This window comes from Anomalospiza imberbis, chromosome Z, assembly GCF_031753505.1.
Source record: "Anomalospiza imberbis isolate Cuckoo-Finch-1a 21T00152 chromosome Z, ASM3175350v1, whole genome shotgun sequence".
NCBI classification, from domain to species: domain Eukaryota; kingdom Metazoa; phylum Chordata; class Aves; order Passeriformes; family Viduidae; genus Anomalospiza; species Anomalospiza imberbis.
In genome coordinates, this window is record NC_089721.1 from 8,214,166 (window position 1) to 8,241,928 (window position 27,763).

Genomic DNA, 27,763 nt, shown 5'->3' on the forward strand with positions numbered 1-27,763 from the left:
CTTTGCAGATGATGCTGGGCCAAGGGAGTGGTGGGTGCCAGCTTGGGAATGGTCCTTGCAGGAGGTGCACAGGCAGCAGGACTGCCTCCCAAACTGTTCAGCCCTTCCCCAGGTGCATGGAGGCTCTGAGAGAGACCCATGCCGAGGCTAAGTGCCAGAAGAGGATGCAGAGAGGCGGCTGTGAAGGACATCTCCCCTGCCCTCACCAGCACGACAACTGAGACAGGACCCTCTGCACAGCCCCCCTTGCTCTGCATGTGGCCCCCTTGCCGCACCTCGACCCGGCCCCTCTAATGGCTTCCATATGTTGGCACCTCCAGACCCCAGTGTTCAGTGCCAGCAGCCCAACGAGATCCAGATGGAGCTGGGTGGAAATTCAGACAGCGGCAACACGTGGAGCACGGGGAGCAGAGCCAGTGCAGAGTGGGGACCCACCTGGGTCCTGGGGCTGCCTGTGAACCCACGATGCAGAGGGAGCCTGGACTGGGGCAACCACAAAGGGTCCTTGTATGGACTCGGTTGGAAGGAGCTGGGGCAGGCTGTGCCTTTTGCAATGTGTTGTGTGCCCACAGGCTCCCTGCTGTGCTCACTGGGTGCCCTGGTTGTGGGCTCATGAGGGCTCTCCATGCTTGGCTCTGTGGGGTTGCAGCCCCTCACTGTCCCTCATGAGCACAGACATGCTGAATGAGAGAGATGGAGGTCAGCCCTCTATCTGCAGTGTGCTGCTGGCATGGCACTATCCTTGGACCAGAGCAGAGCTCTCCACAGGGCAGCTAAGGCAGCTCACCAACCTGGGGAGGTGTAAGGAGCCGGATCTTGCTTAGACGTCCAGGCCCAGCAGCCACATCACCTCTCTCAGGTGCATCCCCTAGCTTGACAGCTCCAGCTATATCACACTGCCGTCATCCTCTGTGCTCTGGTCCCCAGCACCCAACCCAACCAACACACATTCTGATGTGTCACACAGTCACCCTTGTCTTTTCATGGTCACCCTTGTCTTTTCTCGGTCCCCAGCATGGCATGGGCAGCCTTTACCATTGGAAACCTCCTCCTGTCACCACCAGATCCCACTCCTCTGCCACTATGGAAGGGATCAAAGCAGTGGTTGTGCAGAGATGCCGTGAAGCAGAGGTGATGTTCATCCCATAGCTGTGGCTCCAGTTTGCAAACAACTTAGTAATTTCCCAGCATCTGGTGCTGGTTTAGAGACTGATGCCTGTTTGAGATATAGCAGCACAGCAGCCAGAAAATGAGACACAGCAGCTCTGGCCCTTGTATTCTGCCTGCTTTTAAACTCCAGAAAGTCAATGCATGCTCCAAATAGAAGTTTGTTGCTGCTGTCTGGGGAACCCATAGATCTGTTTTTCCCATGTGCCAAGCCCCGTGTCCCCTTCCTAAGCTGGGGCTTGCCTGGCCAGGCAGTAGGGACACCCAGTTCTGGTGACCAGGGCAGCTTGAGGCAGGAGAGGCACATCTGGTCCTCATCACTGCACCCTGCTGCCCATGGGTCTGGAGGTTGACCCCTTTCATCTCTGATGTAAGGAGCCATGACCTGCCATCCATTTGGCAGCTGGAGATTCCAAGAGCAGGTAGGGGGTCTGCCACCACAAAGTCCTGCCTGCCTGCACTGCAGCTTCCTGCTGGGATGCCCCATGGCTCAGCTCCCTGTCCCAGCAGCCTGTAAATGTGACACACAGGTCTTGAGGACCCAAAGGAAGCAGCAAATTCTGTGCTTTGGGGAATAAAGATGACTGGTGCTGAGTGCTGCTCTCCCTGTCACCAAAGGGGAAGATGCACTGGTGCTGGATCTGGGCAAACAGGGCTTTCCAGTGGACTGAGAAGATGCAAGGGAGGGCTGGGGTGAGCAGCAATCTGGAATAAAGGAGAGGGATCCAGATGCCAAAATCAACTTTGCCTTCAAGCTGTAGAGAAGAAAAACAGGAAGGGACCATGGGACCAGTCCCAGTGCCGGCACCTCCCTGTCCCACTGTGGGGCCAGGGCACTTCCTCCAGGCTTGGGCTCCCTGGTGACTCGTGCAGCTGCTGGGAGAGCAGGAGGCCTCCTGCTGCAGGCTGGAGCCCTGCCTGCATGCACCCTGCCCCAGGTAGGTACAGGCACATCCAAACTTGCCTTTGCTGCCGTATCCCACCCACCCCAGGGTGGATGCTGTGCCAAGATCGCCAGGGGAGCTGGTACAAGCCAGGCCCAGAGATGCTGAGAATGTGCCAAGTCAAAACAGCCCATGGACTGCATACACATGAGGCAGGGATGGGTCCAGCTTCCTGGCATGGAACAGGGACTAGCCCAAGCCCAGCAGGAAAAAAAGTGCAGGAGAACATGGCCTGAAATATACTTGCTTTGAAAAATTTCCATCAGCCAATGCTACACACCAGGGAAGGTCCCCAGCACTGAGACAGAGATGTCCACATCCATTGTCTCTATCCAGCACAGGTTGACCAGATCATGTTTCAGGCAGGGGCTTGTTTGGGAAATCCATAGCGAAAACCTTTGGAGCAGGGCACTGGTTGTGGGTGATTGTGCAGCACTGCCTGGGCTGTTTGACTGCCACCAACCCTGCCAAATTTCTGAGCTAGCCCTCAGGATTAGCCTCCTCCTCTCCCTGCCTCGCTGCCAGGATCAGCCCGCATTTTGCAGGGGAGGAGGCGAGTTGCACAGGACTGTGAAGCAAAACAGTCTCAACTTACCTCTCATGGCTGCTTCTGCTTCCTTCTGTGCCAAATCCTGAGCCAAGGAAAGAAGTAAAAGCAGCTTGAGTAGAATAGCCATGAAACAGACATCTATTTATATGTGTCATGAGATGATGCAGAGAGCAAAGCGTGCTTACACAGTCAGTGGTTCAGCAAGGAGGGAAGGAGGATGCATGGATTGAGGGAAGGAGACATGCAGATGTATATATGAATGTGTGGATCAGTTGTCAGAGGGAGGAAGGGATAGATGAATTTATAGATGAATGTATGGATAGGTAGTTTGGATACTCAGTTACCATCCTAAGCATCAAAGATGCTCGCTCTGCAGGAGCTGACCAGGGAAGAGAGATGAGAGGCCCACAGGCAGAGATCAAGGACTGTATTTGGGAACAAGTCTAGAGTGTGACCTATGCACCCAGTCCCCATATAAATGGCATCACAGCTGACATGATGAGACAGAGCCTGAACTATCACCAGTTCAGGTCTTGAGAGTACTGGGGAGAATGTAGACCATCTCTAGAGGGATTGCATCCCACTCAGAAGCCGCTTCCATCTCACACTGCCCAGACACTGAGAGAGTAGGAGCAGCAAGGACTATGCCCAGAGACACAGTGAATCCAAACATGAATGCTTTAAAAATGTAGTGCTGAGCGTTCACCCTGACCATGGCTTTCATCTCACCTCCATGCCAATATCTCGGCCTGGGAACTTGCTAGAGATACAAGACTCAACCATTAGAGACCCCTGCAATCCCCCATACTCTCTCTTCTTCATCTGCCTCCCTTTCTAGCTGCCACAGGCCTGAGCAGTCCTTGCTCTTCTTTCCTGAAACAGAAGAGGAGATATCACCTGCCAGGCCAGATGTGGAGAAGGGAGAGACCTGAGCCATCTCTTGCTGCTGCATTGTCAGCTTCTCCCTCCAGAAATGGGTTGTTTCTTTCTTTGCTTGCTGGTGCTGGCCCCTTCCCTGCCTCTAGGATGATTTTGGTTTTTCACAGATGGGAAATGCCAAGCACCTGGCCACAGAGACGCTGGGAGGCAACAGCCAGCAGCACAGCTCTGCCCAACCACTGCTGCTCATGATCCTCTTGGGAAATGGCTGCTCTCTGCTCCAATCCAAGCAAAAGTTCCCAATGTTTTATGTTCCTGCCCTGGAGTGTGGTGGCACCAGGGGACATGTGCTGTGTGCTCCCCAAGCACCCGTTTCTGAGGACTACACCCCCTCAGTACTACCATGTTACTTGCTCAGAGGAGATGATCTCCTCCCTTCCCCAAGGCAGGAACTCCATCTTCTCCTCCAGCTGCAGGGACTAAAACAGAGCAGGACATGCTTTGGGAGCTTTCCCTGGGCAACCTCTCTACCTGCTCTCTTTCCACCAGCTGCACCTTTTCCTTCCCTTCATTCACTGCCACATCAGCTGCTTTGTCGGCATGGGCAGAATAAACAAGTAGATGTTATGGACAGCATGGCCCAGACCTCTGCAGAAACTTCTGAACCAGCTGGGGCACTCCAGTGCTCCCCATGTTTCCAGGATTCCAGGGAGCAGGCACTGGGCAGACAGAACTCTGTACAGCGGTGCCTTTGTCTGCATCCTGAATATGATGGACCCCAGTTAAATGTGCGTCTGGAAGTCTCGTGTGTTCTTTGCAGGGTCGCATCACATTCAAGCAACTCCCAGCCTTTGTTCTCCACGTGGAGATCCACCACATGTGGGAGCAGCTGAGCTCCACACGAATTCAGGTACTGGCACCAGCATAGTCACCTCTGTGCTGATGGATCTGGAGGTTGTAAGGTGCCAAAAGTGTCTGATCTGTCTGAGATCCCCTCCTGGGATGATGGCTGATCCCCAGGATGATCTGCAGGTCTTAAAGGTGCTGATTCCCAGGGAAAAGCTAACCTGGAAAGTACTGATCACTAGAAATATCCTGACCTGGAAGGCACTGATGCCAGAGAGGATGCTGACTTGGAAGGTGCTGATTGCCAGTGGAGTGCTGGAGATGCCAGTCTGGAGGGCACTGATCCCCAGGAGGAGACTAACCTGGAAGAGAGATGCCTGGGAGGATGCCAATCTGGAAGGCACCAATCCCCAGGGTTTTGCTGATCTGAAAGGCGCCATTTATCCAGAGCGTGGTGCTTTTTCCTCTACTGCAGGGCACTTCTTTCATCTCCCCACCTACACTGGGCAGCAGCTCGGCCAGGGATCGTGTCCAAGGGCTTGGGCTAGGGATCCACACTCGGGCAAGCATCTACGTCTGGCGGCAAAGAGCCTGGCGAGCTGCCCGGAGGAAGCTGAACCAGCACCACCTATTCCTATTTCCCTCCTCCTCGAAACTCCCAGCTGGGACCCATTGCCCAGCTATGGGCAAGGGGGCGTGTAGCTCCCAGCTATTGCCAAAATAACCACAAGCCGCGTCCTTCTGCGGGCGAGATACACAGACCCTGTTTTCCCACTAGATGGCAAACATTGCCTTCAAAAACAGCCTTCGGAGACGTGTCCATCCCTCTGAGAGGAGGCTGAGAAAACGCTCAGGGAAAAGCCCTGGGGGTGACGGGCCTGAGGCTTCTTCAGCGTCGGGCTGGGGGTAGCAAGGACCCCGGCATGCTCCCCATCTTGCTTTTTCTGTCATTGCTGAAATGGTTTTCCTTTCCCACCTGCCTGGTTTCTCCCTGGTCCTGGAAGACCCACCCCTTGCCCTGTGCTGGTGGCACTGAGCATCCTGGGCTTGCAGGAGAGGCATCTGGTTAACCCTGGGTAGCACCTTGAACTTCCACAGCCAGAGAGTGAAGCCCAGAAGCTTTTCTGGGAATTAATTACACTGTGGTTTGCGAACCAAATGAGTGTTCATTCCTCTCAGCAAGTGCCCAGGTCCACAGGCAAGCCATTATGCTGTGTGTAAATAAAGGAGGCAGGGATGAGGGCTGTGCATGGGGATGTGCACACTTGTCTGAGGTCTTCTAGCAGCTCAGAAGGATTTCCAGGCTTGTTAAAGTTTTAATTCAGGCCCAGATTTTTTCATGGTCTCTGTATTATCCTTGTGCAGAAGTTTCCTGAGTGTTTGCTGCTGGCCCTGGCATTGATGCAATATTGCTGTGTGGTTAAACATGATGTGTCATAGCTAATGAAGGAGCTAACTGTGGATGGTAAATGTTTAATATGGACAAATCAAGCCAATTAGGGAATATCAAGAGATAAATGTGTCACCTCAGCTGTGTCTGTCCTGTGTGGAGGAGAGGTTCTGTGGAAAGGTAAAACCCCTGCCACTGCAGGATCAGCAGCTCCTAACACCAGCCAAGTGTAAAGATGCTGGATGCAGATCTTCCTGCAGACCTCCAGTCCACCCTGTGGGTACCTTCACCTGTGGGACAAGGACAGTTTTTTCAGAACAAGACTTTGTTTCTGGAATGCAGACCTCTGGTTGGCTGGAGGGGATGGCAGCCATCTCCAGTGCCGAGCTGCCAAATGAGAAGTAGTAAATCATCTCACTTAAAACATTCCTTGCAGACCCCCAACAGGACTCTTGGCTGTTCACAGCATGCTGCCTGGTTTTGTGGCAAGCCTGTGGCCTGTTTTTTTGGCAAGCCTGTGGCTCAGCAGTGCTCAGAGAGGCGCACCATGGATCCCCAAGGATGGCAGCCCCACACCAAGAATTAATTAAGTAATGGCAGCAGCTGTATTCCCTCCACAAAGCGCTCTGGAGCCCTGCTCCTCACAGTTTCCTCTGCCCTCCCTGCCTCAGTTTCCTCCTGGGCACATAGTTTGGTATCATTTACACTTGGCTTAGAAGGATCCTTCTGGTGTCCTGGCCACTTCCTTCAGGAAGAGATCATTGCCTCTTCTTCCACGAGGGCTGGCAACTCCCTCACAAAGCTATTTATAGTCACAGAGAAAACTCTGGAAAATGAAAGGAATAATGTGTCTGGGGAATAGAAACTGAGGGAGCTCTTGGTAGCCAGTCTGCAGCCTGTGGCTCAGGGCAGCAAGCCAGGGATGGATTGTGATGAGCCAAGCAGGTAGAAAGCCCTTCTGGCTCTTTCCAGCTGGGCTCCCTGCCAACCCTTGTATGTGCTGACGCCTGGGGACAACAGGGACAGCAGTGACAACATGGATGGTGTGGGCTATGGTGCAGCACCCCTGTGGCTTGAGGCTTCCCCATCCCTTGGTGAAACTCACAGCCTCTGCAGGCAGCAGAGCAGAAGGTAAGCACAGGTGTGGCTGCTTCACTCCTGAAGTTGAGATTTGCCAGTCCAGGAGGGTTTGACCTCTTGACCTGAGGGCACCAAGGAATGAACAAGTCCCTGTGTCTGGGGCTGTTGTATCTTTGCCTTGATGTGTGCCTGATTCCAGCTTTCCAGTCCAGATCCTGGGAGTGGTTCTGTGCCGTCCCTGTAGGCTCGGGGTTCTGGGGGTGGTTTCCACAGAACAAATACTTCCTGCCTCTGCATGGCATCTCTAATTGGTGACAGACTGCCATGGGCAGCCACCCTCCCGTCCCCCAGTCTTACTTTAGGCCTTGTCTCAGATCCCTGGAGGCTGGACCCTGTCAGGAGTGGTCTCAAGATAACCAGCAAACCAGGGTCTGAAGCAAACTGGGAGCCATGTTCTCTCCCATCTTCAGCAGGGTGACACCATCCACATCCCTCAGCTCGTGCTGCCCGGTGAGAAAATCCTCTAAGTATGGAGCTGACAATGCTTCAGAAAGTCTGGTAGAGCTGCGCCAAGTTACTTTAGGTAAGGACCTGCACCTCTCTCCCATGGCATGATGTTTTGGAGTGATGTGGGGCACTGGTGGCAGACTCAAGGAGGCTGCAGGGGGCTGTGGGGGTGGGCATCCCCTTTGTGCTTGTTCAGAAGCCACAGCAGGTGATAGATGAGAGGCATGAGCAGACAAGACAGCTGAGGGAGCTGGAGAAATACTTTTGCTGTGTGCAGAGCTGAGGGATGAGCCTGTCCAGACCCATGTGGCAGGGTAAAAGCAATAAGCCCCCATGGCACTTTGAGAGCCCCAGCAGAATTGTCATGCAGAAACCAACATCCAGGCCCACGCAGAGAGGAGCACGGACACTCCAGCTACGTTTGCACTAAGAAATCAGCTCTGCTAAGGACTGCTTTCTGGTTGGGCACGTTGCCTGCCTTTGGGGTCAGGCTAGCTGACCTGGGCCAAAACCTGCTGGAAATGCTGCTCAGAGTGTTCCCAGCACAAGGGGGCATTTGCTTCAGTTGCTGTCATCTGTGCAGCCCGGATGGCCTGCAGTGGGCACTGCTCTGTCTTCAGGGGCACTGGGACAGTCAAAAAGGTCAGACTTCTGCCTGTAGCCTGGCCAAGGAGAACTGCTGAGTTTGGGGGCCCACTGGAAGGACAGATGGAAGGAAGCACAGTACAATTTGTGTGCCACCATTGCTGCGAGGGCAGCCTGCTGCTGCCCAGCAGGAGGGGAACCCAGCAGAAACCAAAGCCTCAATTGGAGGAAAGAGGAAGAAGTCAAAGCTGTTGGTGTCTCAGATCCTGCAGCGGGTTAGTGGCCTTTCCTTCCTGCGGGATTTTTGCTGTTTTCTTATTCTTATTACATCAGCATAGGAGCTTGGCTCTGCTCCAGAGCCTAGTTCTGCAGAAAATAGCTTCTTTCTCTTCCTTTTTGCACCACAATCCTTTAAAAGCCGCAGTTCCTAAGCTGTGGCCTGAGGATCCCTGGTGAAGACCTGACAGGTGATCTACAGACCTGTTTCACCTCTGCAGTGCTCCTTGCTCTTCAAGGCTGGAAATCTATAAAAGTGTTAGAACTGGGGTCTGGAGCCCAGAGGAAGTATACTGATGCCTGAAAGGTCATGCTTTCTTTTCTTCAGGAAGGCAGTCACTTCAAAGAAAAAAACCAAAAAGGATCTGCCACCTTCGCTGAACATCAGCTGCAAAGGGAAGCACAGGTTCCCTCTGCCCAGGCTCCAGCACAGCCCATGGTGACTGGTACTGTGATTCCCCTGGTACAGTAATTCTGACACCCTTCCTCAAAGCACGTCTTGGATCCAGAAAGTAAAAAAAGCCCCAAAAAGACAAGGAGGCTAGTTGTCAGGGGGATGGGCAGCAGATGAAACCTCACAGGTGTGAGAAGGGGGCACTGCCCACCCAGCTGTGGAGTCTTGTTCCTGTCACACCAAGGGAAGCCCAGCCTCTTGGTATCTCTGGGATTTGAGCTGCTGATGTCTCCTATCTCTCCTGTGCTCCTCATCTTTGCCAAGAACAGCAAGGAGACAACACAGCTCCCCAGTGCTCCTCTACTCGTGGCTCAGGCCAGGAGTGACAAAGTACCTCTCCAAGACACACAATCCATCAGAAGCAAAGGACAAATTACTGTTGGCAGCACAGAAAGAGAGAGGATAAGACCGAGGTGTGGTGTTTGCAAGTGTCTCTGCAAGGAAATGAACCTTCATTGTAGCACTGTGAGTATTTACTGAAATGTACACAGGGCTGTGTAATCTGCAAACCTGAGCAGACTGTAAAAAGGGGGAAAGGAGCCAAGTCCTCCCTTTATAATTTAGATTTACCTTCACTTCTTTTTTCTTTGAAGACAGTTACCAGGCTAAGTTTTTGTATCCTGTACCCAATAAAGATACGGAAAGCCCTTTAATCTACTGCTGTGTAATCAGCAGCTTATTTCACTGCAGAGGTAAATGACACTAGCGTGAGACATTAGCTGTGCACTGCTCGGAGCTCTCTAGAAAACATCCCTGATTAGCTGGGAAGTATTCTCTGGCATGCACCTGGGGCAGGCTAAGCAGGCTAGCCTTACCCCATCCCTGGCTGCAAACCAGGTGGCTTTCAGTGTCCTTGCACAGGTACAGGAGGCCATGCACAGCCTTGTGACACCATCCAAGTACACCAGGAGAGTGCCCTGAGGGATAAACCCAGCAAATGGCAATGTGGAATGTGCATAGGGTTCTGATGTGATGTCAGCTCTGAACTGACACTGTCTTACATGTACCAGCATTGGAACTTTGAAAAAGAGTAGCAGAGACCCAGCAGGATGGAGATTGTGGCTTCTTCCCATGCTCACTGTGTCCTGTGCAAGCACTTTCACCATAAGCCATGGGCATATGTGGCTGTCACCTGTGCCCAGCTCCCACTGCCTGCCTGCAGCCACTGCTGGTGCTGGTGGGAGTTTGGCAGATGCCTTCTCCTTGCTCTGTGTTTGTGTGAGAAGGGAGTTATGGGGGACAAGGCTTGTGGACCCATCCCAGCACATCACAGACCCCTTGAGATGGGGTCTCTGGCAAAGACAAGCATTACATGACCAAAGCAGGGCTCTCTGGCCTGGAGGATTGTTAAGTGTTTTCCTGTCATATTAGAACAGTAGGGAGGTAAAGAGAATGCTGAAGCATTTCCCCTGACCCATGCCAGCACTCAGCACTCTATCTTCAGTTCCTGCACACCAACAGGAGCATCAGCACACAAGTGCAGGATGTGCCAGCCATGTGTGCTTCTACCAAGGAACTGTTACTCTTACAGGTGCTGTCCAGAAACTCAGACCTGCACTAGACCCTGAAGCCCTCACAGTCTTATCCAAAGAGACCAGTCACACAATGAATGGAAGGGTTATCTGCCACTCCTGTACACAGGGAAGGAGGACAGTGAGTGACACACAGAGACCATGGCAGAGCTAAAGTTAAAGGATGAGCCTGTTGTCACTGAGGAACAAAGTTCAGCAGTGTCATTCTCCCAAAACCCATGTTCTCTTGGGCTCAGAGCTGCAGCTATGTCTGTCTGATAAGCTCTCTGACATAGACAGGGAGCAATCTGTTCTGCTAGGGCTGCTCCTCCACCCTGGGGCGTGGTGGTGACAAGGGGCATTTTCCCTCAGCATCACCACAAACCCTCTCATCCCTTCAGAAATGGTGTTTGGGATGCAGCAACAGCAGCTGCAAGAAATTTGGAGGAAGGGTAGGCATCTGTCAGAGCAGCCTCTTACTTTGTGCCCATCTCTGAGTCCTGTCATGTTCACCCCAAGCTCCCCTGTACACAGAAATCACTCTCCTTTTCAATAACAGAAACTAAAACAACCAACAAACAAACTGAATGAAACCCACAAACAGGAACCAAACCACAAAATCCTTGAAATATGCTGGAGTGACCCATCAGCATTTTCAGTCAATAGCACAGATGTGGTCCAGGGTGATGCTTCTCTGCTGCAAGGAACTGGAAGTACCATCAGTACCATTTGTGAGTTCACATAAAACCAACCCAACCTTGTGCATCATGTCCTGAGCTCTGGATGCCCTCAGGCAAAGTTCTTTCCAGCTTTTTTATCTCTGGTGCCAGTTTCTGTGGGTCTCTAGGATGTGTTGCCACACACCCACAGCCTGGGATGGTTTCGTGTGACTGCTAACCTTGGACTTTGCCTGCCTGAACAAAGACAAGAAGAGACCCGGTGGTGCCTTCCTTCTTCCCAGCAGGTGGCTGCCTTTTTCTGCTGGCCAGGATTTTTCAGGGAGTCAGGGACATTGGATTAAGCATTGCTGGAGCAGGGCAGAGAGCCAGGAGAGCTCTTGTTCCCATAGCACAGGAGGTCAAAGGACCAGCACGCTCCATCCCAAGCAGCACTCACAGCTCCTCTGTCTGCAGCCACTTCCTCAGGATGTGAGAAATGCTGGGTAGGTAAAGATCTCTTGGGGATGAAGGACAGGGAAGGACCTCTGCTGGTACCCCTCATCCCAGCCCCCTGAAGGATGAGGGGTGCCTCAGCAAGCAGGATGCTTGGAAGGAGCAGCTGCCCCAGTACCCTGTGGGACTTGTCAGAGGACACCATCAGGGAGGGTGAGAACAGGTTAATGAGCCTCTTTGATCATTCAGAATAGTGGCAGTATATACCTCTTACAAGAAAGAAAGGATGTGAAAGGCATCATGTGAAATTTCACAGTGCAAAGGGTGAAGGAAACTGCCCAAGAGCAGCAGTACTGGGTCAGGAAAGAGGCTCTCTCACTCTGTTTCTCTCTTCTCTTCTTCTCTGTCTCTTCTGCCTCAGTGGTAGCTGAGACCACTACTAGGTGCATGAGAGAAATCAGCAGACAGAGATGAATCCAGAGTCACCCTTCTCTGCCAGCACCCAGGAGTCACCGGTGCAGGAGTTTCCCTAGGTGAAGCTTGTGTGGGAACCACATGTACCTACCTGTGGTCACTTGTCCAGCCCCTGGCTGTGCCCCACCAGCACCCTGTGCTGCAAGTTCAATGGATTATCAACAAAGAGTGTGAAAAGAGCACTGCTGTTGTTTTTAAACTTTGACCTGAGAATTTCAGGGATGCACATGGGGCAGAAGACTTTGGGTTGACCCTGGCAATGCTGCAGTGGGCTGTGCAGAGAATGTTTCTGACCAAATTTGACTGGGGGTCCTGGGCCAGCCTCCCTGAAGAAGATGGAGGCTTTAAAAGACCTTTAAGGATTCCAGGGGATCAGTGCACTTCTAATGCTGCAGGGGCAGCTTTATGAGAAGGGAGAGGAGCTCAGGGGCTCAGCAGCTTTCAAGGCTGCCCAGTTTCTGATAGCTCCTTTCCAACAGTTTAGGAGTTTGGCTAACACAGTGGCTGTGCTTGGAGTGGGACACAGTTTCTTTTCCCATCCTTCTGACTATTATCTTGATGACTCTCGCCTCTGTTTCCAGTAAGAAAGGATGCACAAGCAAGTCCTTCCTTAGCAGGGCATGAAGCCAGTCTGCCTTATCAGGCATAGAAGAGGCAGCCAGGGACTTCCCATTCCTTGCTGCTGTGCCCCTTTAGGAATACCAGCCTAGTACATCTTACATGCTTCAGAAACTTCCCTAGCTGCCCCTGTGCATTCTCAGCAGTTCTGTCCCAGGAGGCTTTAGCTTGACTTTCTTTGATGGCTTTTTCCTGTTCCTGATAAGCCTCTGCCTGGAAATCCTTGGACAGGGGTATCCCACAGGAAAACTGGGAAGGATTATGCTGTTCTGGAGTAGCACAGCCCCTTTGCTCCGCAGGGAAGCTCTCAAAATCCCAGCCACTGTGGCCTTCTCCAGCAACCTTTGCAAGCAGCTGAGAAAAAGTCTCACTTTGGAATTCTGATGTTCGGCTCCTTGCCTGTGCTGTCCCTGATGGCCCAGGCAAGCATGGCATGAAGCTGCAGACTCTCTTCACAACAGAGCTGTGCCAAGACTCCATCTGGCTGTCAAAGAAAGCCCATTGTAGCAGCTCCGTATCTAATCCCTGCAGAACTACCTGCCCTCCACATCGACACACACTGTCCTGAACAGGAGAAATGCTGAGCAGATTGAGGCTGTTCAGATTGGAAAGTACTGACCCAGAAGGCTTTTGTGTAAGTACAACCAGACACAGTCAGTGAGGGGCAAGATCTGGACCAGGAGGAATTCCTTTCCAGAATACACTGAAGGGGTTCTGGAAACAGAGAGGGCAATGACCCTCCGGAAGACCAGCCAGAGTTCTTGTGAAAAAGCACCTCAGGGTCACATTCACAGGGGTGAATGCCCTGCTGAAAGAAGTTGTTCCCTCCCTACCTTTGTCTGCCTGCAGCACAAGAAAGGCTGCGGCCTCAAAACTAGTGCTGCAAGTGAGGCAGAGCCCTCTGGAAAGCTGGAAGGTTCTGCTCATCATGGACTTGTCCCAGCTGCCAGCACTGCCCATGATGAATGGCCCCAGCATGTTCCAGCACACCACAACCCCCCAGCATTTACTTTAGACAGCTGCAGCACAAGGAAGACAAATGAGATCCAGAGAAACCCAACCTTCTGTTGGCCCCCTCTGTCTCTATTTACATGTCTGTTTTCTCCTCCAAGGCCATGCATCTCCTTTGTTTAGGAGAGTGCCTGGCTTCTGATCTTGTTCCAGATGTTTTTTTGCTTGACTCCTTCCTTATTCTGCTAGAGCACTGAGCACAGACACTTGAGGGCCTGCTTTGATTAGAGCTCCCTTGACTCCAATACTTCAGACTTTGCACCAACCCAAAACCATGGCCTCTGCTTGGCACTACCCTGGGGGCCAGGCAGTGCACATCTCCTGCCAGCCAAACTCTCACATCTGCCTCCCACTCCAAATCTTGGAAACATCACAAGGGTGAGGATATACCATGAAGTGGAATGGTCTCCATCTCTCTGAGCTCTCTGGAGAGATGAAGGACCCTGCAAGGGCTTCCCCCTCAAGATGAGCCTGAGCTGTGCCCTCACTCCAAGCCTGGGCTCAGCCTCAGGATGCTGGCCATACAGCCATGCACTCCACCAGAGCGTGTAGCAGCATGAGAACTCTGCGGGGAACCCAGCCCTGCGAGGACAGGTGGTCTGGGAAGTGTTTGGCAAGATGGGAACAGTGTGTTCTGCCAGCTAGCTCTCCAGCTTCAAACCAGCCTTTATTTATCCCTGAGCAAGACTGCACAGCTGCTTCCAAAAGGCGTTTGATGCTAAACTCATTGGCTTCACGTTTGCCCTGAAGAGCTCTTCTCTGTTATCTTTTTGGGTTGCTTTCTTTTTTTTCCTCAAGCCCAAACTCAAATTATGCTGGTGAAACAGAGCTAAGCTTGCCAAGGCCCTCATCAGGAGCACCCTAGCATGTGTCCCAGATGGTGACAAGAATGCTGGTTTTCACTGCTGATGGTTCACACTCTACTATTAGCAACTCACAGCCTGCTCCACTTCAAAGGTACTTCTAATGGAAGACACACAAGATCTGTTTCTTTCAGTCTGGCGTGGAAAGCTCTCCCCATGCTCCCAAGGCACCTTCATCATTTGGGCACCAGCTCAGATCCTGGATTTGCATGCAGGAGCAAGGGTTTCTTGTGACCACAGGCAGCCTCACATCAAGCACCCAACAAGTAAATGGGGGCTTCAGAGTGTAACTCCATCCTCCCTTGTCCACATTTTAGAGAGATTCCCAAGGTCATGAGAAGTGAAGGATTACATGTAGCCCTCAGAAGTGTAGCATAAGTCAGAGGAAGTCTACCTCACCTAGCAGGAACCTGGTAGGACAGTTTAACAGGGGGGAAAAAATTATTAGGAAGGACTGCCTGGGGTCATCTAACCCATCTTGTGCTGAGCCAGAGCTAGCACTTCTTCCAGTTTTCTGACAAGCTCTGGTCTCACTGTAAAATTTTCCAGCAGAGGACATGCAGCATTTCTTCATCTGCCTCTTCCTGCTAAATGGAATTTCCCCCAAAGTCTGACCCCTGTGGTTTCTTGACTTATCAGAATTAAACTCAGTCTTTTCACTTTCTCTTCGCTATGTCCCTCTATGCACTTGAAGACCATGTCATCCATTCCTGGAAGCAAGATTAAATCAAGTTCCTGTTGTTTGAGGTCAAATCATTCACACCTCTGATAAAGCTCACCGCTGTACTCCACAACCCTCCCAAGTAGGTGCACACCTTTCCAGAGACCAGCTGTCCCATCTGGGACCACGTCTCCCAATGAGAATGATTTTTATAATTCGTGTCCTACAGGACCATTCATGAGTGATGTCCAAAATCCTCACTAAAGAAATCTCAGAGATAAATCAAGCAGCCACCCCTGCTGAAAGGGAAGGGGACAGCAGCTGGATGCAGTGACAGCAAGATGCAGGACATGTACCCCTTCTTCCTCATCCCAACACAACCCCCATTTCTCCTATTAGCACTGCACCAGCTGCCAAGTTGGGCTGTAGACCTGAGCACCTCTTGGTGTGAGGCTGACTCACAAATGGCTCTTTGTGGTGATTTTTTGCTTCAGTCTGCAGTAACTCAGTTTTAAACACCAGCTCTACAGCACACAGGCATGCCAGGAGATGCTACTTTTTGCAACAAACCACCTGTGCTGGATTTGCTGGCAGCAGGGCTAATGAGTAGTTTAGCTGGAATCCAGATCAAGGTAGAGAGAGCATCCCTGTTTTTCTGTCAAGATGCAGAACATCTGCTTCCCCAAGTGTCTGCATTGGGATGGGGGGCAAAGCAGTGCAAACAGGACAGAGCCTGCCACCCGAAGTGAGAAGTGCTGAGCTGAGTGAGAGCAGCTCCAGGACCTGCTGCCCTCTTGAAGCCAACTGAATGCCACAGGTTCAGCAGAGAGCCATTGCACAGTGCAGATACAGCCTTCAGAAAGAGCCGGGTTCCACACAGCAGATATCATCCCTGCTTTCACCCCAGGCAGGCAGTGAAACCCACAGACCTGTTGTCTCTGACACTGGGAATTCCCTGGGGTAGCTGTCCTTGGCAGGGTCAGAGGACAATGCAGTGGCTGGGAAATGAAACCAAGCACTGTGAGAAGAGGCTGAATCTGTAGCTGTAGCGTATCCGGGACACTTCTGCTTTTGTTCTTTGCAGAACAGTGGCTGTCATCCATCACTATAAACACACACTGGTGCCTATCCAAAAGCTGTGTCAGCTAAATAAAAAGGTGGGAAACTATATATTGCAGGTACTTTCAAGGAAAGCACTTGATTTATTTACCAAAGACCACCTCAACAGCTCACATTTCTGGAGAACTGTCCCTCCCACAGAGAGCAGAAAGTCACAGCTTGAAAATTTAAACAGGATTAAGGAGCGTCCATGTAAACAGAGTTGTGGGCTTGCAGTGCACATCTCAGCAGAGAAGGGGCTTTCCCAGCCATAACATCTGCAAGAAAGAAAATGTTGCTTTCTGTGGGAAAGTGGGGAAGAATTAGATATCTTTGGAGCAAGAAAGAACTAAAGGCTGCAGCAGGTGAACCTCCCAAGCCAGGAAGCTTGTGAAACTCTACACCTTGCAAATCTGCATTGACACAGCTGGACAGGCACAGAATAGTCATGATGCCAATAAAATACATCTAGGGCAGAAGGATCCAAAGAAACTGGGCACACACTGGGCAGCACGGGGTCAAGTAGAGTGAGACACCAGGATCAGAAGTTTGAAAGAAAGAAGAGCCCCTGGGTCTGCCTTACTATTAGCAATCTTCTGGCTTTCCCTTTTCACCACGGACAAGGAAAGATTTCTCATGCCGACGGGTATAATGCATCCCAGCCAGCCTCAGGCTGCACACCAATTTTACAAATCCATGAGAATGCCCTAAATCTTCTTGTCTTTGTTTGCCCCATGGCTGTCACTCTCATCCCAGATTTAACCAGATCTTTGCTAGCCCCCTCCAAGCCCCACCCCTGCAATCTGAGCTGGTGGTGACCCCTCCCCTCAGTCTCTGACAGAAATAGTTCTTTTTTGCCCTGTATCCAGGCCATTCTGCTGTGATTGCAGAGCAATTGAGGAAAGAAGGGAGGATAGGTTTCCCTCAGCCTTCTGTGGCTGGACACACAGTGTGGAGAGCAGAAAAAAGCTTTACCTAGAGGCACAACTAAGCAGAAAAACAGGAGGGAGAGGTGGGGAGGGCCACAGGAATGGCACTAAGCCTCCTGTCACTGCCTGATGCTTGTTCAGGAGGGACGGGTAACGGGTACTTTCCAAAGCGTTCTCTTAGCAGGTTAAGTCTTCTCTTTGCTTGCCCTCCTGGTTTTGTCTTTATCTTCAGTTTTTAGTGCTTCTGTGCATAGAGAGAACATGGGTGCATCTGAGGGCAGAGAGGATGGGTCCCCCACTCCCTTTCCAAAGGGAGCCCTGGGACCTGGGCAGAGCTGTGCCGCTCTCGTGGCTCAGCCCCCACTACAATGAGCTGCAGTTCCTGCTACTTCTAGAAACACAAAACTAGGTCAAATCCTGTCTAGGCACAAGGGTCTCCACATAAGACAGCTTCTGGACTCAATTTGATTCCAGGAGCTCAGGACAGGAAAAACACCCTGGTCTCATGCTCCAGTCCTGGGGATCAGATCATGGAGGTGCAAGGCTGGGCAATGCCACCAGGCAGAGTTCAGCTGCAAGAGGAGCATGGCGGGAATGGCACCAGCTCCTTTTTGGACCACACAGCCTGGCTAAGAGTGCTGGCATCTGCCTACAGGACAAATCTCAGCAGAAACTGTCCAGACAAGCAGCAGTGGTGATGACATGCTGGAAATGAGGGGGGAGCAAGCAGGGGGCTGAGGTTAAGAGATGCCAGTTCTGGATTCTCTCCGTCATCCACACATGTTGTTTAGGCAAGAACAAACAGTACAATGGAACAAGACTAAAGAGGTTTTTCCTCACCTGGCTTCCCACCCTTCCCAACCATCCACATATCCCATCTCGTCATATAAACCTAGACAGGTCCCTGAGCCCCTGCCAGCTAATCTGGCACTTGTGCCAAGGAAGAGCAGCCGCTTGCCTTGGCACCATGGGGTGGAAACCACCAGAATGGGGAACAACTGGACTATGCACTGGCAAATGTGCCCAGGGCATGTCCACACCTTCTGTTGACTCTTGTGCACCAGGGAGTCACGTGAAGAAGCTGTGTGAGGGTTGTGAGAGGGGGAGCAGCTCTTAGCCCCCATGGTGCTATTCACCTTGCCTGCAGGTCCATGTAGGGGGGATGCAGCTGGTTCCTCCCCAGTCACTCCAGGACCAGCATGTGCAGCACATGGGGGATGCTGGTGACAGAAAAAGCCCCTGTACACCGTCTCTTTGGAGGCAAGGGACAAAACCAGTTCCAGCAAATACCCTTCCTGTAAAGGGTATTATGTCACCAAGGGAGAGCAACATAGTGCCCTGCTTGCAGAGAAGCAAAGGGGTGTTTTCTGCCATGGAACCTTCAATCCTACCTCCCAGCTGGGTATGTCTGTGCCAGGTCAGACCCTGACCCAGACCACATCGGATTGTGCCTACTGTGTCTGATACCCCTTGAACTCAGCCTGGGCAGCATCCAAGACTGCTTTCACCATGCCAGGCAGACACACGAGTGCTCTCATGATCCCAGCTGTGAGTGCTGGCAGCCAGGGAGTGACACGATGCCTGCTCAGTTTGCTTGCACAGATGCAGCCCTGTCCTTTCTCTCCTGCCTTGCTCACAGTCACCAAGAGAGTGACTGTTTTGTCAGCTCCTTGTGAAGGCTTTGCAGTTACAGCACTTTGTTGCTCCACAACATGTGAAATACAGGTCCCCAGTTTGAATAAAGGGCTACAGGGGATTCAGACAATGCTCCAGAGCCAAAGAGATCCCTGCACATAACTCCTGAGCTACTGAGGGTATGTCTGCATCATACTGCAATGGATTCTGGTCGTGCACCACCCACCTCTGAGGATGTAGTGAGGATAGGAAAAGAGCAAGGAAAACATGTCTGGGGAGAGAAAAGCAGGAGGACTTTTTTACTGAAACTAGCTTCGGGCTGGGAACTGAGGCTTTTGACACAGCAGTGACTAGCTACTTTCCCTAAGGAAAGTGACTGCTTCCTTCTAAAGAGATCATTGACATTTTGAATCAGAGAAACTCACTCCCTAGTTTACTAAGCACTGAACCAGTCTGTTTTTTGACAGATTTCCAAGAGGAGTTGGGATCTGGCGTGGGGGGAGAGGCTGCTGCAGGGCTGGAGAAGGGACAGGAGCCAGGACCACGTACCTGGTCCAGGACAGTATCTCTTCTTGTCCTCCCCTGGGGGGATAAGAGCAGCCTGCTGCCAGAGCTGGGATGTGGATCACCATCCACTTGAGAACCACAACAGTCAAGGACCTAGCAGAGATCTGTGGTGTGCAGCTGCATTGCTCTGAGGAGATCACATTTACTGCTCCCAGCAGAGATAAGATGCCCGGGCATTGCAACCGTGCTCTTACAGGCTGGTTGGATAAGACATCCCTGAAACTCTCAAGGAAATGGATTAACCTGCTTCCAACATCCAAGAGATCAGTGTAAATCCCTTCTCCCTCATTTTCCCTGGTCCAGGACACTATTCTCCTTGTCCTGGCAGCCTGCTGCCAAGCATGAATCTAATCCACCCCAGGCTAAGCCCCTCTGGCAGTCCCTGCCCTTCACAGGGACCTGCTCCAGCTGCAGCAGCTCAGCCTCTGAGCAGATCCATGCCAAGTATCCTCCCCCTCCCCAGCCACGGCCCCCTCACAGGTCACTGAGCAAGCAGCAGGAAGGCTTCTGTCCAAGCCAGCACCAGTTATCCTCATTTCCCACTCACACTGTTTATCTTGGCCCCTCTTCCCATACCAGCCTTCCTTCTCTTCCTTCTTCTGCCAGGATTGAATTGCTGGGGCTGTCACTATAGTTAATGGTCTGGGACAGAGCTGGTGCTCTGTGAGAGTCACACTCAGAGACATCCGAGCCCAAGGCATTGTGTGCACACGTACCAGGGAGGAGGACCCCAGAGGGGAGAGAAAGAGAACTGTAAGAGAAACGAGACACCAGCTGAGTGAGACAGGTGACCAGAGGAGAAGAAGGGACAGGATAAAGCTTGGATTCAAGAGGTGTCAGCGCAAAGCCATCAGGTACCTAGGCACTCCCTGGCTTGGACAGCCCAGCCACTGCACCACTGTGGATGCCAACCCCTGAGGGCTGTACCTTTGCCTTCAGGAATAGTTCTGGACCGTTTCACTCCCAACCTGTGCCCAGGCATGCTGACTAGCACCAAATCCGAGTGGTTGAATGATGCAGTCACACAGCAGTGCTTGGGAGGAGAGGATGGTGCCTGCCTGCTGGACACACAAATGCTTCAGCTGGACAGAACAGCTTTGTTCAAACATCACATGGCCTGGACAAAAGGGGACAAAAGGACACTTTGAGACAGCAAGACCTTATTCAGAGTGCACAGGAGACCTGAGGCTCAGGAGGAAAATGGCCGTAGACTCTCAGTTTACTGTTGATGAGTGCCAGAAGCTGGGTGGCTGCCATCTGTGCCTTATCCGTGTATGTGCCCAGGAGCAGGTGTCTTCAGCAGCCTCCGTTGCCCCAAAAGCTCATGCTTCCACTCAACTGCACCCCAGCCACCAGCAGGTACTGACCTGCCAGAGTAATCAACCACACTGTGCCTCAGTTTCCCTTTACTGCAAGGACAAACCTCCCATTCCTGCAGCATTTCTTCTGTGTCCTCTGCTCCTGTGGAAGCTGAGAGTTGGGGAGCTCCAACCCAACATCTGCACTGGCAGGACTGAAGCATTTGGGGCTGGATGGTGCAATACTGGCATGCTCCCTCCTACCCCATCTCTGCACACCTGTATCCTGGCTGAGCAGTGCAGAGCAGGGGGTCTGTTTTGCCACAGTGTTGAGGGACTCCCAGGAGAGATCTGCAGCCCAGCTGCTGTCACTCATCACCAAGAACCGTCTTTCCTTCTCCCCACACCCCAGCACAGCCCCCTTGCCACTGCAGCATAGTAGGCAGTGCTGTCTGCTCACCACACACTCCATGATGGCTTTCAGGCTCAACCATGAGGCACAACAACTACCTGCTGGCTTTTCTTTTTATTTAACAAAATCACAGCACAATAAGAAAAGAGAGTAAAGAAGAGGCATACACATGGAATTGTTGCAATGAACAGATCTAGCAGCAAATAACCTGAGAGCAGCATGACCTCCAGGCATGGGCATGGGGCAGGGCTGGACAGTGGTGTCAGGCTGAGGGACTGAGAAAGGGTGGAATATCCCGGAGGAGAGCAAGGGCTAAGGGCCACATCTCTGCCTGCTCCGCATTAGTGGCTCTATTTCTACCCTTGCAAGGAAGGGCAGGAGGGAAACAGTGCAGGGAATTCAGGAGTGAGAGAGGAACCACATCAGCTACACATATTCTGAGGGCATCTGGGTTGTGCTTGGCAAGGATCAGTACAATGTATGGCCATTGTGTAACATCTCCATCACTCCCTTCCAGCCCCACACTGTTCTATGCTGGCAGCCCTTCCCAGGGATGTAGAAGGACTCTAGTTGGGTCTGACAATGGAAACCAAAGGGATCAGACTATAGCTGGAGGTCACAACTGCTGTGTTGATGGGAAGTCTGAGAGTCCCCAGCTCACTTCACAGATCAGTCCATCAGACAACTTCTAGGCTGCAAAGGTGATGGAGTCCAGCAGCCCCTGGCTCAGTCTGACACAGGGTCACATTGGAGGCAGAGGGAAAAAGACAGAGCAGACAGGGTTCTACCCAGTCCCATACACTGGCATAAGTTTCAAGGAGGGTCAGCCCTGAGGCTGGAGGTGGAAACAGGTTGGCTCTGCTAGCATCAGACTCACAGCTGGGAGATGGTCCGCTCCAGCTGTTGGCACCAGCCATTGCTTCTTCAGGACCTACTTGCCCTGTGGAAATTAAAAACCCAATTGATACTAGTGTACTCCTTGGGGTACGAGCTTCCCCAGGGTCCCTTCCTCTGCTGGACAAGCCATGGTAGTGAAGGACCTGTCAGGGCTTGTAAAGCACCCACCAAGCTTTTCATAAGCCCTCTCCATGAAGATGCACAAGCAGCAGACTCCAAGCTTGCAGGGCAGAAGTAAGAAGGGATTTTGCTCTCGGCACCATTTGCCATGGCACACACACCAGGCTCAGACAAGAGTCACACTGGGTAGACGAAAATTCCAGGGCTGCATTCATTTGGGGTGGAAGAGGGACTACTGAGGAGGCAGACTCGTCTCAGTTGGAGGCAGGAGGGATGGAGACCAAGACAAATTATCCATGCCTCAGTAGATCATGGCCCTGCTCTTCCCAGCAGCCCAGTCACAATGGGAAAAGCCTATCTGTCAGTGGATAAACCCACCCCCTGGGCTGATCTTATGCCTGGCTGAGAACAGGGATGGTTCTTACCCTCTTGGCAAAGCTGCCATCCAGTTTCTCTTGGAGACGAATCACCCACGGGGAATGGAGGGGTGCACAGAGGCGCTTGCCCTTTGTGGTGATGAATCTGCCAGGCCCGTGAGGGAAAAAAACAAGATGTATTGACAGACACTCCATGGATGCTCAAGAACAGCTCAAGCTCTCACCCACTCCCTACCTCACTGCCCTCCCCCATCTCTGCCTGTAGATGACTTTTTTCCCTGGCTTTTGTCCCATGCTCTCCCCTCTCAGCTGCTCCCCCTCTCACTGAGCCTCTGGATCTCCACGATCTCTTCTGCAGCTCTTCCTATTTCTCTGCCCTCAAATCCAGCTCAACGTCCCTCTGCCATCCTGCTCTGCCTTCCACCCTGCCTCTGTGCAAGGTCCATCCCTTGGCCATCAGAAGGCCTTGTCCCTCAGCCATCAGCACTTGGGCTCTTACACGGCGGCAGGGATGTCACAGCCATCCTGCACCAGCTGGAGCCAGTAATCCTGCACGATCCGCCGTGGGATGGGCACTTCGCTTGTCCGCAGGCAGCAGTCGAGGACGTTGTTCCCGCCGTGCACTGGAGGAAGAACACACCATGCAGGCTGAGGCCAGCTGCACCCCTCCCAGCTTCCCCAGAGGGTGACGGGGCTGCAGCAGGATGGTGCCTGCAGGAATGCTGTCACGCACTGCCCTGGCTGGGCACACAGGCACCAGCTTTATTGCGCTTACACCCCAGTGCTGAGAGCCCTTTGCCTCCTTCCGACAGAAAGCAAAAGAGATGGAGAAGAGTAAACAGGCAGAAGGCAACCCTCCCGCACCCCAGCTAGCAAGGCAGGACGCAGGGGTCTTTATTTACCCTGCTTCAGGGTGCTGCAATACAGACACGCCTTTCTGAGGGGCTGGGGATGACTTCAGCTTTATTTACTGAAGCAATCACAGGTTTGGCAGCTACCCCACCACCAGCCCACCCCACACAGATCATTCCTGTGACAGCTGAAGGACATAGCTGTCTGGGCTTCTCTGCAGGGAAGGAGATCCAGAGTCACCTTGCCAGCAAATCCTGTATTCACCGCTAACACCTGACAAGGCTGGCAGCACCCACAGATGTCTGTACCCTCAGCAGCAAGGTGTGGTGCAACACCACAAGGCGTCTGGATGTCCCAGCTCTCCACTACATGTAGAGGCTCTGATGTCACCCACCCAGACAGCTGTGACCTGTGCAAACGCCATGTCCAACAACAACAGCCCCTCCAACATCAGCCCTGCCCTAACAGACACCTTCCCTCTGGCTCCCAGCCCTGCCACTGGCCTTCAGACTGCCCTACACCACAGGGTGACAGGATGTCACCTCGGTGGTGTCCTGGGGAGAATGGGACCAAGACAATCCCAGCCCAATGTGTGCAAGCTGGGCTGGGGCACTGGGAGGCAGGATTGCTCCATGGCTTTTCCCAAAAAAGCCTTCCTTGCCCCAGAGCCCTGCAGACTCCTGTCTGACTTTTGGGCAGGACAAAGTGCCTGTGGGCAGGTTACAAGAAGAGGACACAGGAGGGCTTTGAAGAAGTAGCAGCCATGTGTCCCTCTAAAAGTCTGCTGGAAATGCAAAAGAGAGAAGAAACAGAATCCTCTCACCTCCCCAGGAAAGGCAGCCTAAGAGGTCCCATCTTACCATCCAGGATATGTCCCAGGAACAGGAGACTGAAGCAGAGAAGATGCACCCGCTGCATTTTGCTGCTAAGTCTGGCAGAGGATGGGCTGGAGGCAATGGAGTTCCAGGCAGGAGAGGTGAGCTCTGCACAGCTTCTCTGTGCCCTGCTGCTGCTGCTCCCCACTGCTTATATAACCTTCCAGCCCATGGCTTTCAGTTTCTTTCAGAGGCTGGAGGTTGTAAAAAGAATTACAACAGGCTGGATTTTAATCTTTGAGCAGTTCCCGAATATCCAGCAACTGTTTCCCTGCAGCCAGCTGGTCTGTGGTCCCATAGCCAAACACTCTCTTGCCCTCTCTGCCAGCACTCAGGCCATAGGTGTTGCTGTTCAGGACTGGGCCACTCCAGGGTCCCTTTAACTTGTGAAAGCGCCCCAGGGCTCTGGGATAGCACTTGGGGGGCTCTCACCCCACACATTTCCCAATCTCTTCTCTGAGACATCTCTGGGATATTCACAATAAATATCATGTAGTCTCAACCCTCTGATGCTGTGGGGGGTAGAAGTTGCCTCAACCCCATTTTTGGAGTGTATGTTGGTGCTGGGGTGATGTGTGTCTCCCCTCCCAGAGTCTCCCTGGCTGGTTGCTGAAGCCTGGCTTTCCCCCTCCCCTGCCCTTCTGAGTGCCTGCATGGGGGCACATCTGAAGCTGGCAGAGAGAGGAAAGCCCAGTCAGAGCAGTCCACTCCAGGGCCAAGATCTCACAGGCCAAAAGACAACCTGATTTTCAGGTGTCCCAGAAAATGGATTCTTGGACAAAGGCAGCTACAGAGCTTCCTGTAAACAGGTTTTCTCCATGGAAGAGCATAAATCCCCCACGGAGGCTGTGTGCACAGCGCAGGATGCCAGCAGCTCACCCGCTGCGTGGGCACTGCCGAGAGCGAGGACCGGTACTCCCGCTTTGAATCTTCACAGGAGCACAGGGATGGGAGTTGTTTCTTCTTGGTATGGTGACTCACCACCATGCCAGTGCCAGTGCCACCTGCAGTGATGTCCCCTAAACCAGGCTGCTTCAGTGGGAAGCAGAGAGCACCAGGGCTGTGCAGCCCAGGGAAAGAAGGATGGAAGGCTCACTGCTGTCAGCATCTGCCTTGTAGGGAGTTGGAGATGCCACAGTCAGGGTCTTCTCTGCAGGGCCCAGGGGCAGGACAAATGTAAAAGCATCAGATGCACCCAGATAAATTCCCACTGACAAAAGGAGAAATATTTTGCAACAGGGGTGAACAAACCCTGCAGCAGAGTGTCTATGCCTGCACTTTTACCCTTGCTCCAGCTTTGGACTGTCCTTGCACCTAAGTGAAGAGAAGTGTACAGACCCCTTCTGTGTGGACAAATATCTACCTGGGCACAAGGCACACAGCTGGGACCCGAGGACCTCAGTGAGTCCCTCTGCTCCTCTCAACAGCAGGAGAGGCTCTGCCCCTTCCCCACTCCATGCTAAGAAGCAAGAGGAGACTCCAGTCATGCCACCAGACATGGTGCTGCATCTCAGCACTGGCACCAGCCTCATATGTGTGGTGATCTCCTCCATCAGGAAAGCATTGCTCCTGGCTGCTCCTGTGCCCCGGCAAGCCAGCGCTGTGGAGAAGGAATCAGGCAGGGGCTGGTGGGCAGGAGGAGTAGTACAAACAGGATGTGCCAGCTTAACTTCAGGCAGCACCTGCTGACGCTCCCAAGCCAGCAGAAGTCGAGTTTAGGTGGTGGAGGATTAGTGTCCGTCATCAGCCCTGGGCTCCCTGCAGGTTTGGGGATGTAGGCTAGTTCTGCAACCTGGTCTCTACTTAATCTCCTCAGGACACTGCCAGAGAGATGTCACAGCAGGGAGGATGACAGCTCCTGGTTGCTGGTGGCCAGAACTGCTGCCAGCCCAGAGCCAGCTCCTCGCTGGGAGTTGGTCTGACAGTGTGGAGCCCTCTGTAAAGAGTGGGTCCCAAGAGCAGAGCCCTGACCCATTCACAAGGGGTGCTGGGGGGGGCTGCCCAGCAACAAACCCTCACCTCCTTGCATGTTCAGTGTGTTTGATAGATCTTGGAGCACAACCAAGGGCTGGTAAGGGGTGCTGGGAGTCCTGTGCTGTGGGACTCCACTCCAGGCAATGCTGGGTCCTGCATTCCATTGCAAGCAGAAGTGTCCCCAGCCACCGCTTCCCTGGCACAAGGTTCTCCCAGCTGCTGCTGGCTCCCAACTGGCTCTACACCAAAAGGAGCATGCTGAGTTGGGAATACATCCCTCTGGGACTAAACCTCTTAGCCACCTCTGGCTGCGGGGGACCCCCACCCTCTGAGCTGCCCACAGCCCCTGCCAACAACATGGACAGGAAAGGGAGGTTGTTCTTCCTCATGACAGCTGCCAGGGAGCCTTGTGGGTCAAAGCACAGCAGCTTCACACGCCTCTGCTCCCCAGGAAGAACACCAGAGTGAGGAAAGGGGTTTTCCAGTTGCATTGTGAAAGGGGAATGTGGTGGGTTTCCACCCCCTCTTTCTGGGGTCACTAAGATTTCTAAGAAAAGTGTGGTCATCTCTGAAGTGCATCCCTGTGGCATCCAGGAAGGTCACCCATCCCCCTTGCAGGACTGAGCCTCAGGGACCAGAAGAGGTGGTGCAGATGGGGAAGACAGGGATCTTCAGGGTCCCAGGTCCCCAAAGCACAAAGAGGCAGGGGATTTGGTGGGGATGAGGAAAGAGCATTTTTCACACTGACTCATTTAAGCCTCTTTGTGAGCAATTAGGGGGTACTGGCGCTCCAGCCCTGAGGACACCACAGGATACAGCATGAAGCATCCATGAGCACTCACTCCTGCAGAAACCTCGATAATGCAGTTGTTAATTAAAGTGGAAATCAGAAGGGACTAATGATCCCTGTGGGAAATCCAACCCATTGAAATGTAAACGGAGTACGTGGGTATCACCTTCACCCCTGGGCTCTCCTCAGGGAGCACTGTCCATGCTGCTGCCTTCCTGGAGACCTGACAGCCACAGGAGCTGCCAGGACAACTACTCCCCAGGCTGTCTGGTGATGGTCTGCCTTCCACCTCTGAGCTACGGAGCTGGAAAGGGCAAAGGGGGAATTTCAGCAAATTCCAGCTACAGCCAGTCCCTGGGGGTGGGATCTGGGCTGGATGCATTCATTTCATTGGGAAATACTGGGAAAGCACTGCAGCTGCTTCAGTTCTGCTTGCAACACCCAGCTCATGGCAGCCTCACAAAGCTCCCATCACATTCCCAGTCCTGGTGCAGCCCAAGGACTGAGACCACAGCAGCCTATGGGGCTCAGGGCCCCACTGGATCTTCTCTAGCTGAGTGAACACAGACAATCTGGTTTAAATGGAGATAAGGGGGGGGAAATAGCAAGTCAGTTTTGCCCAAAAGTAGCAAAGATGAACCTGAGGATCTGGTCCAGAAGGACTCAAAAGGTTCCAATTCCTGCTCTTTCTCTAATACTCGTTGGCTTCAGTGTCACTGATGTTGAGGTCACCATGAGTGATGAGCAGCAGATCCAAAAACATCTTCAGCTGTGTCTTGCTGTACACCCCTAGGCAAGCAACCATCTCCCAGAGTTCCTGCAGCACTCATGTCCCTCAGCATCACCTTTGGGTTGCAGTTTCCCAGCCAGATGCTTCCTGCAAATAGCAACAAGATGGCAGTGGCCAGGTGGGATGGCCTCACTGCAGCCCTGACTCCCTGCCATCATTCTGCCTGTCCTCTCTTCAGCCCCTACAGGGATTTTGGAGGGGATGGCTGGGGCAGCTCAAAC

General features: G+C 52.6%; 2 protein-coding genes across 2 annotated transcripts in view; both read right to left on the minus strand.

Annotated features, from left to right (window-relative positions):
- PIGO (phosphatidylinositol glycan anchor biosynthesis class O) overlaps positions 1-27,763 on the minus strand; it is a 265,926-nt gene that overhangs the window by 91,848 nt on the left and 146,315 nt on the right. The gene's annotated exons all lie outside the window — the stretch shown is intronic.
- Positions 21,910-24,495, minus strand: CCL19 (C-C motif chemokine ligand 19). Its single transcript, XM_068176627.1, has 3 exons — positions 23,974-24,495; positions 22,761-22,884; positions 21,910-22,406 (listed from the first exon to the last, which is right to left on the minus strand). Exons 1-3 carry the CDS (start codon positions 24,029-24,031, stop codon positions 22,277-22,279), a joined length of 312 nt encoding a protein of 103 aa, XP_068032728.1. The 5' UTR covers positions 24,032-24,495; the 3' UTR covers positions 21,910-22,276.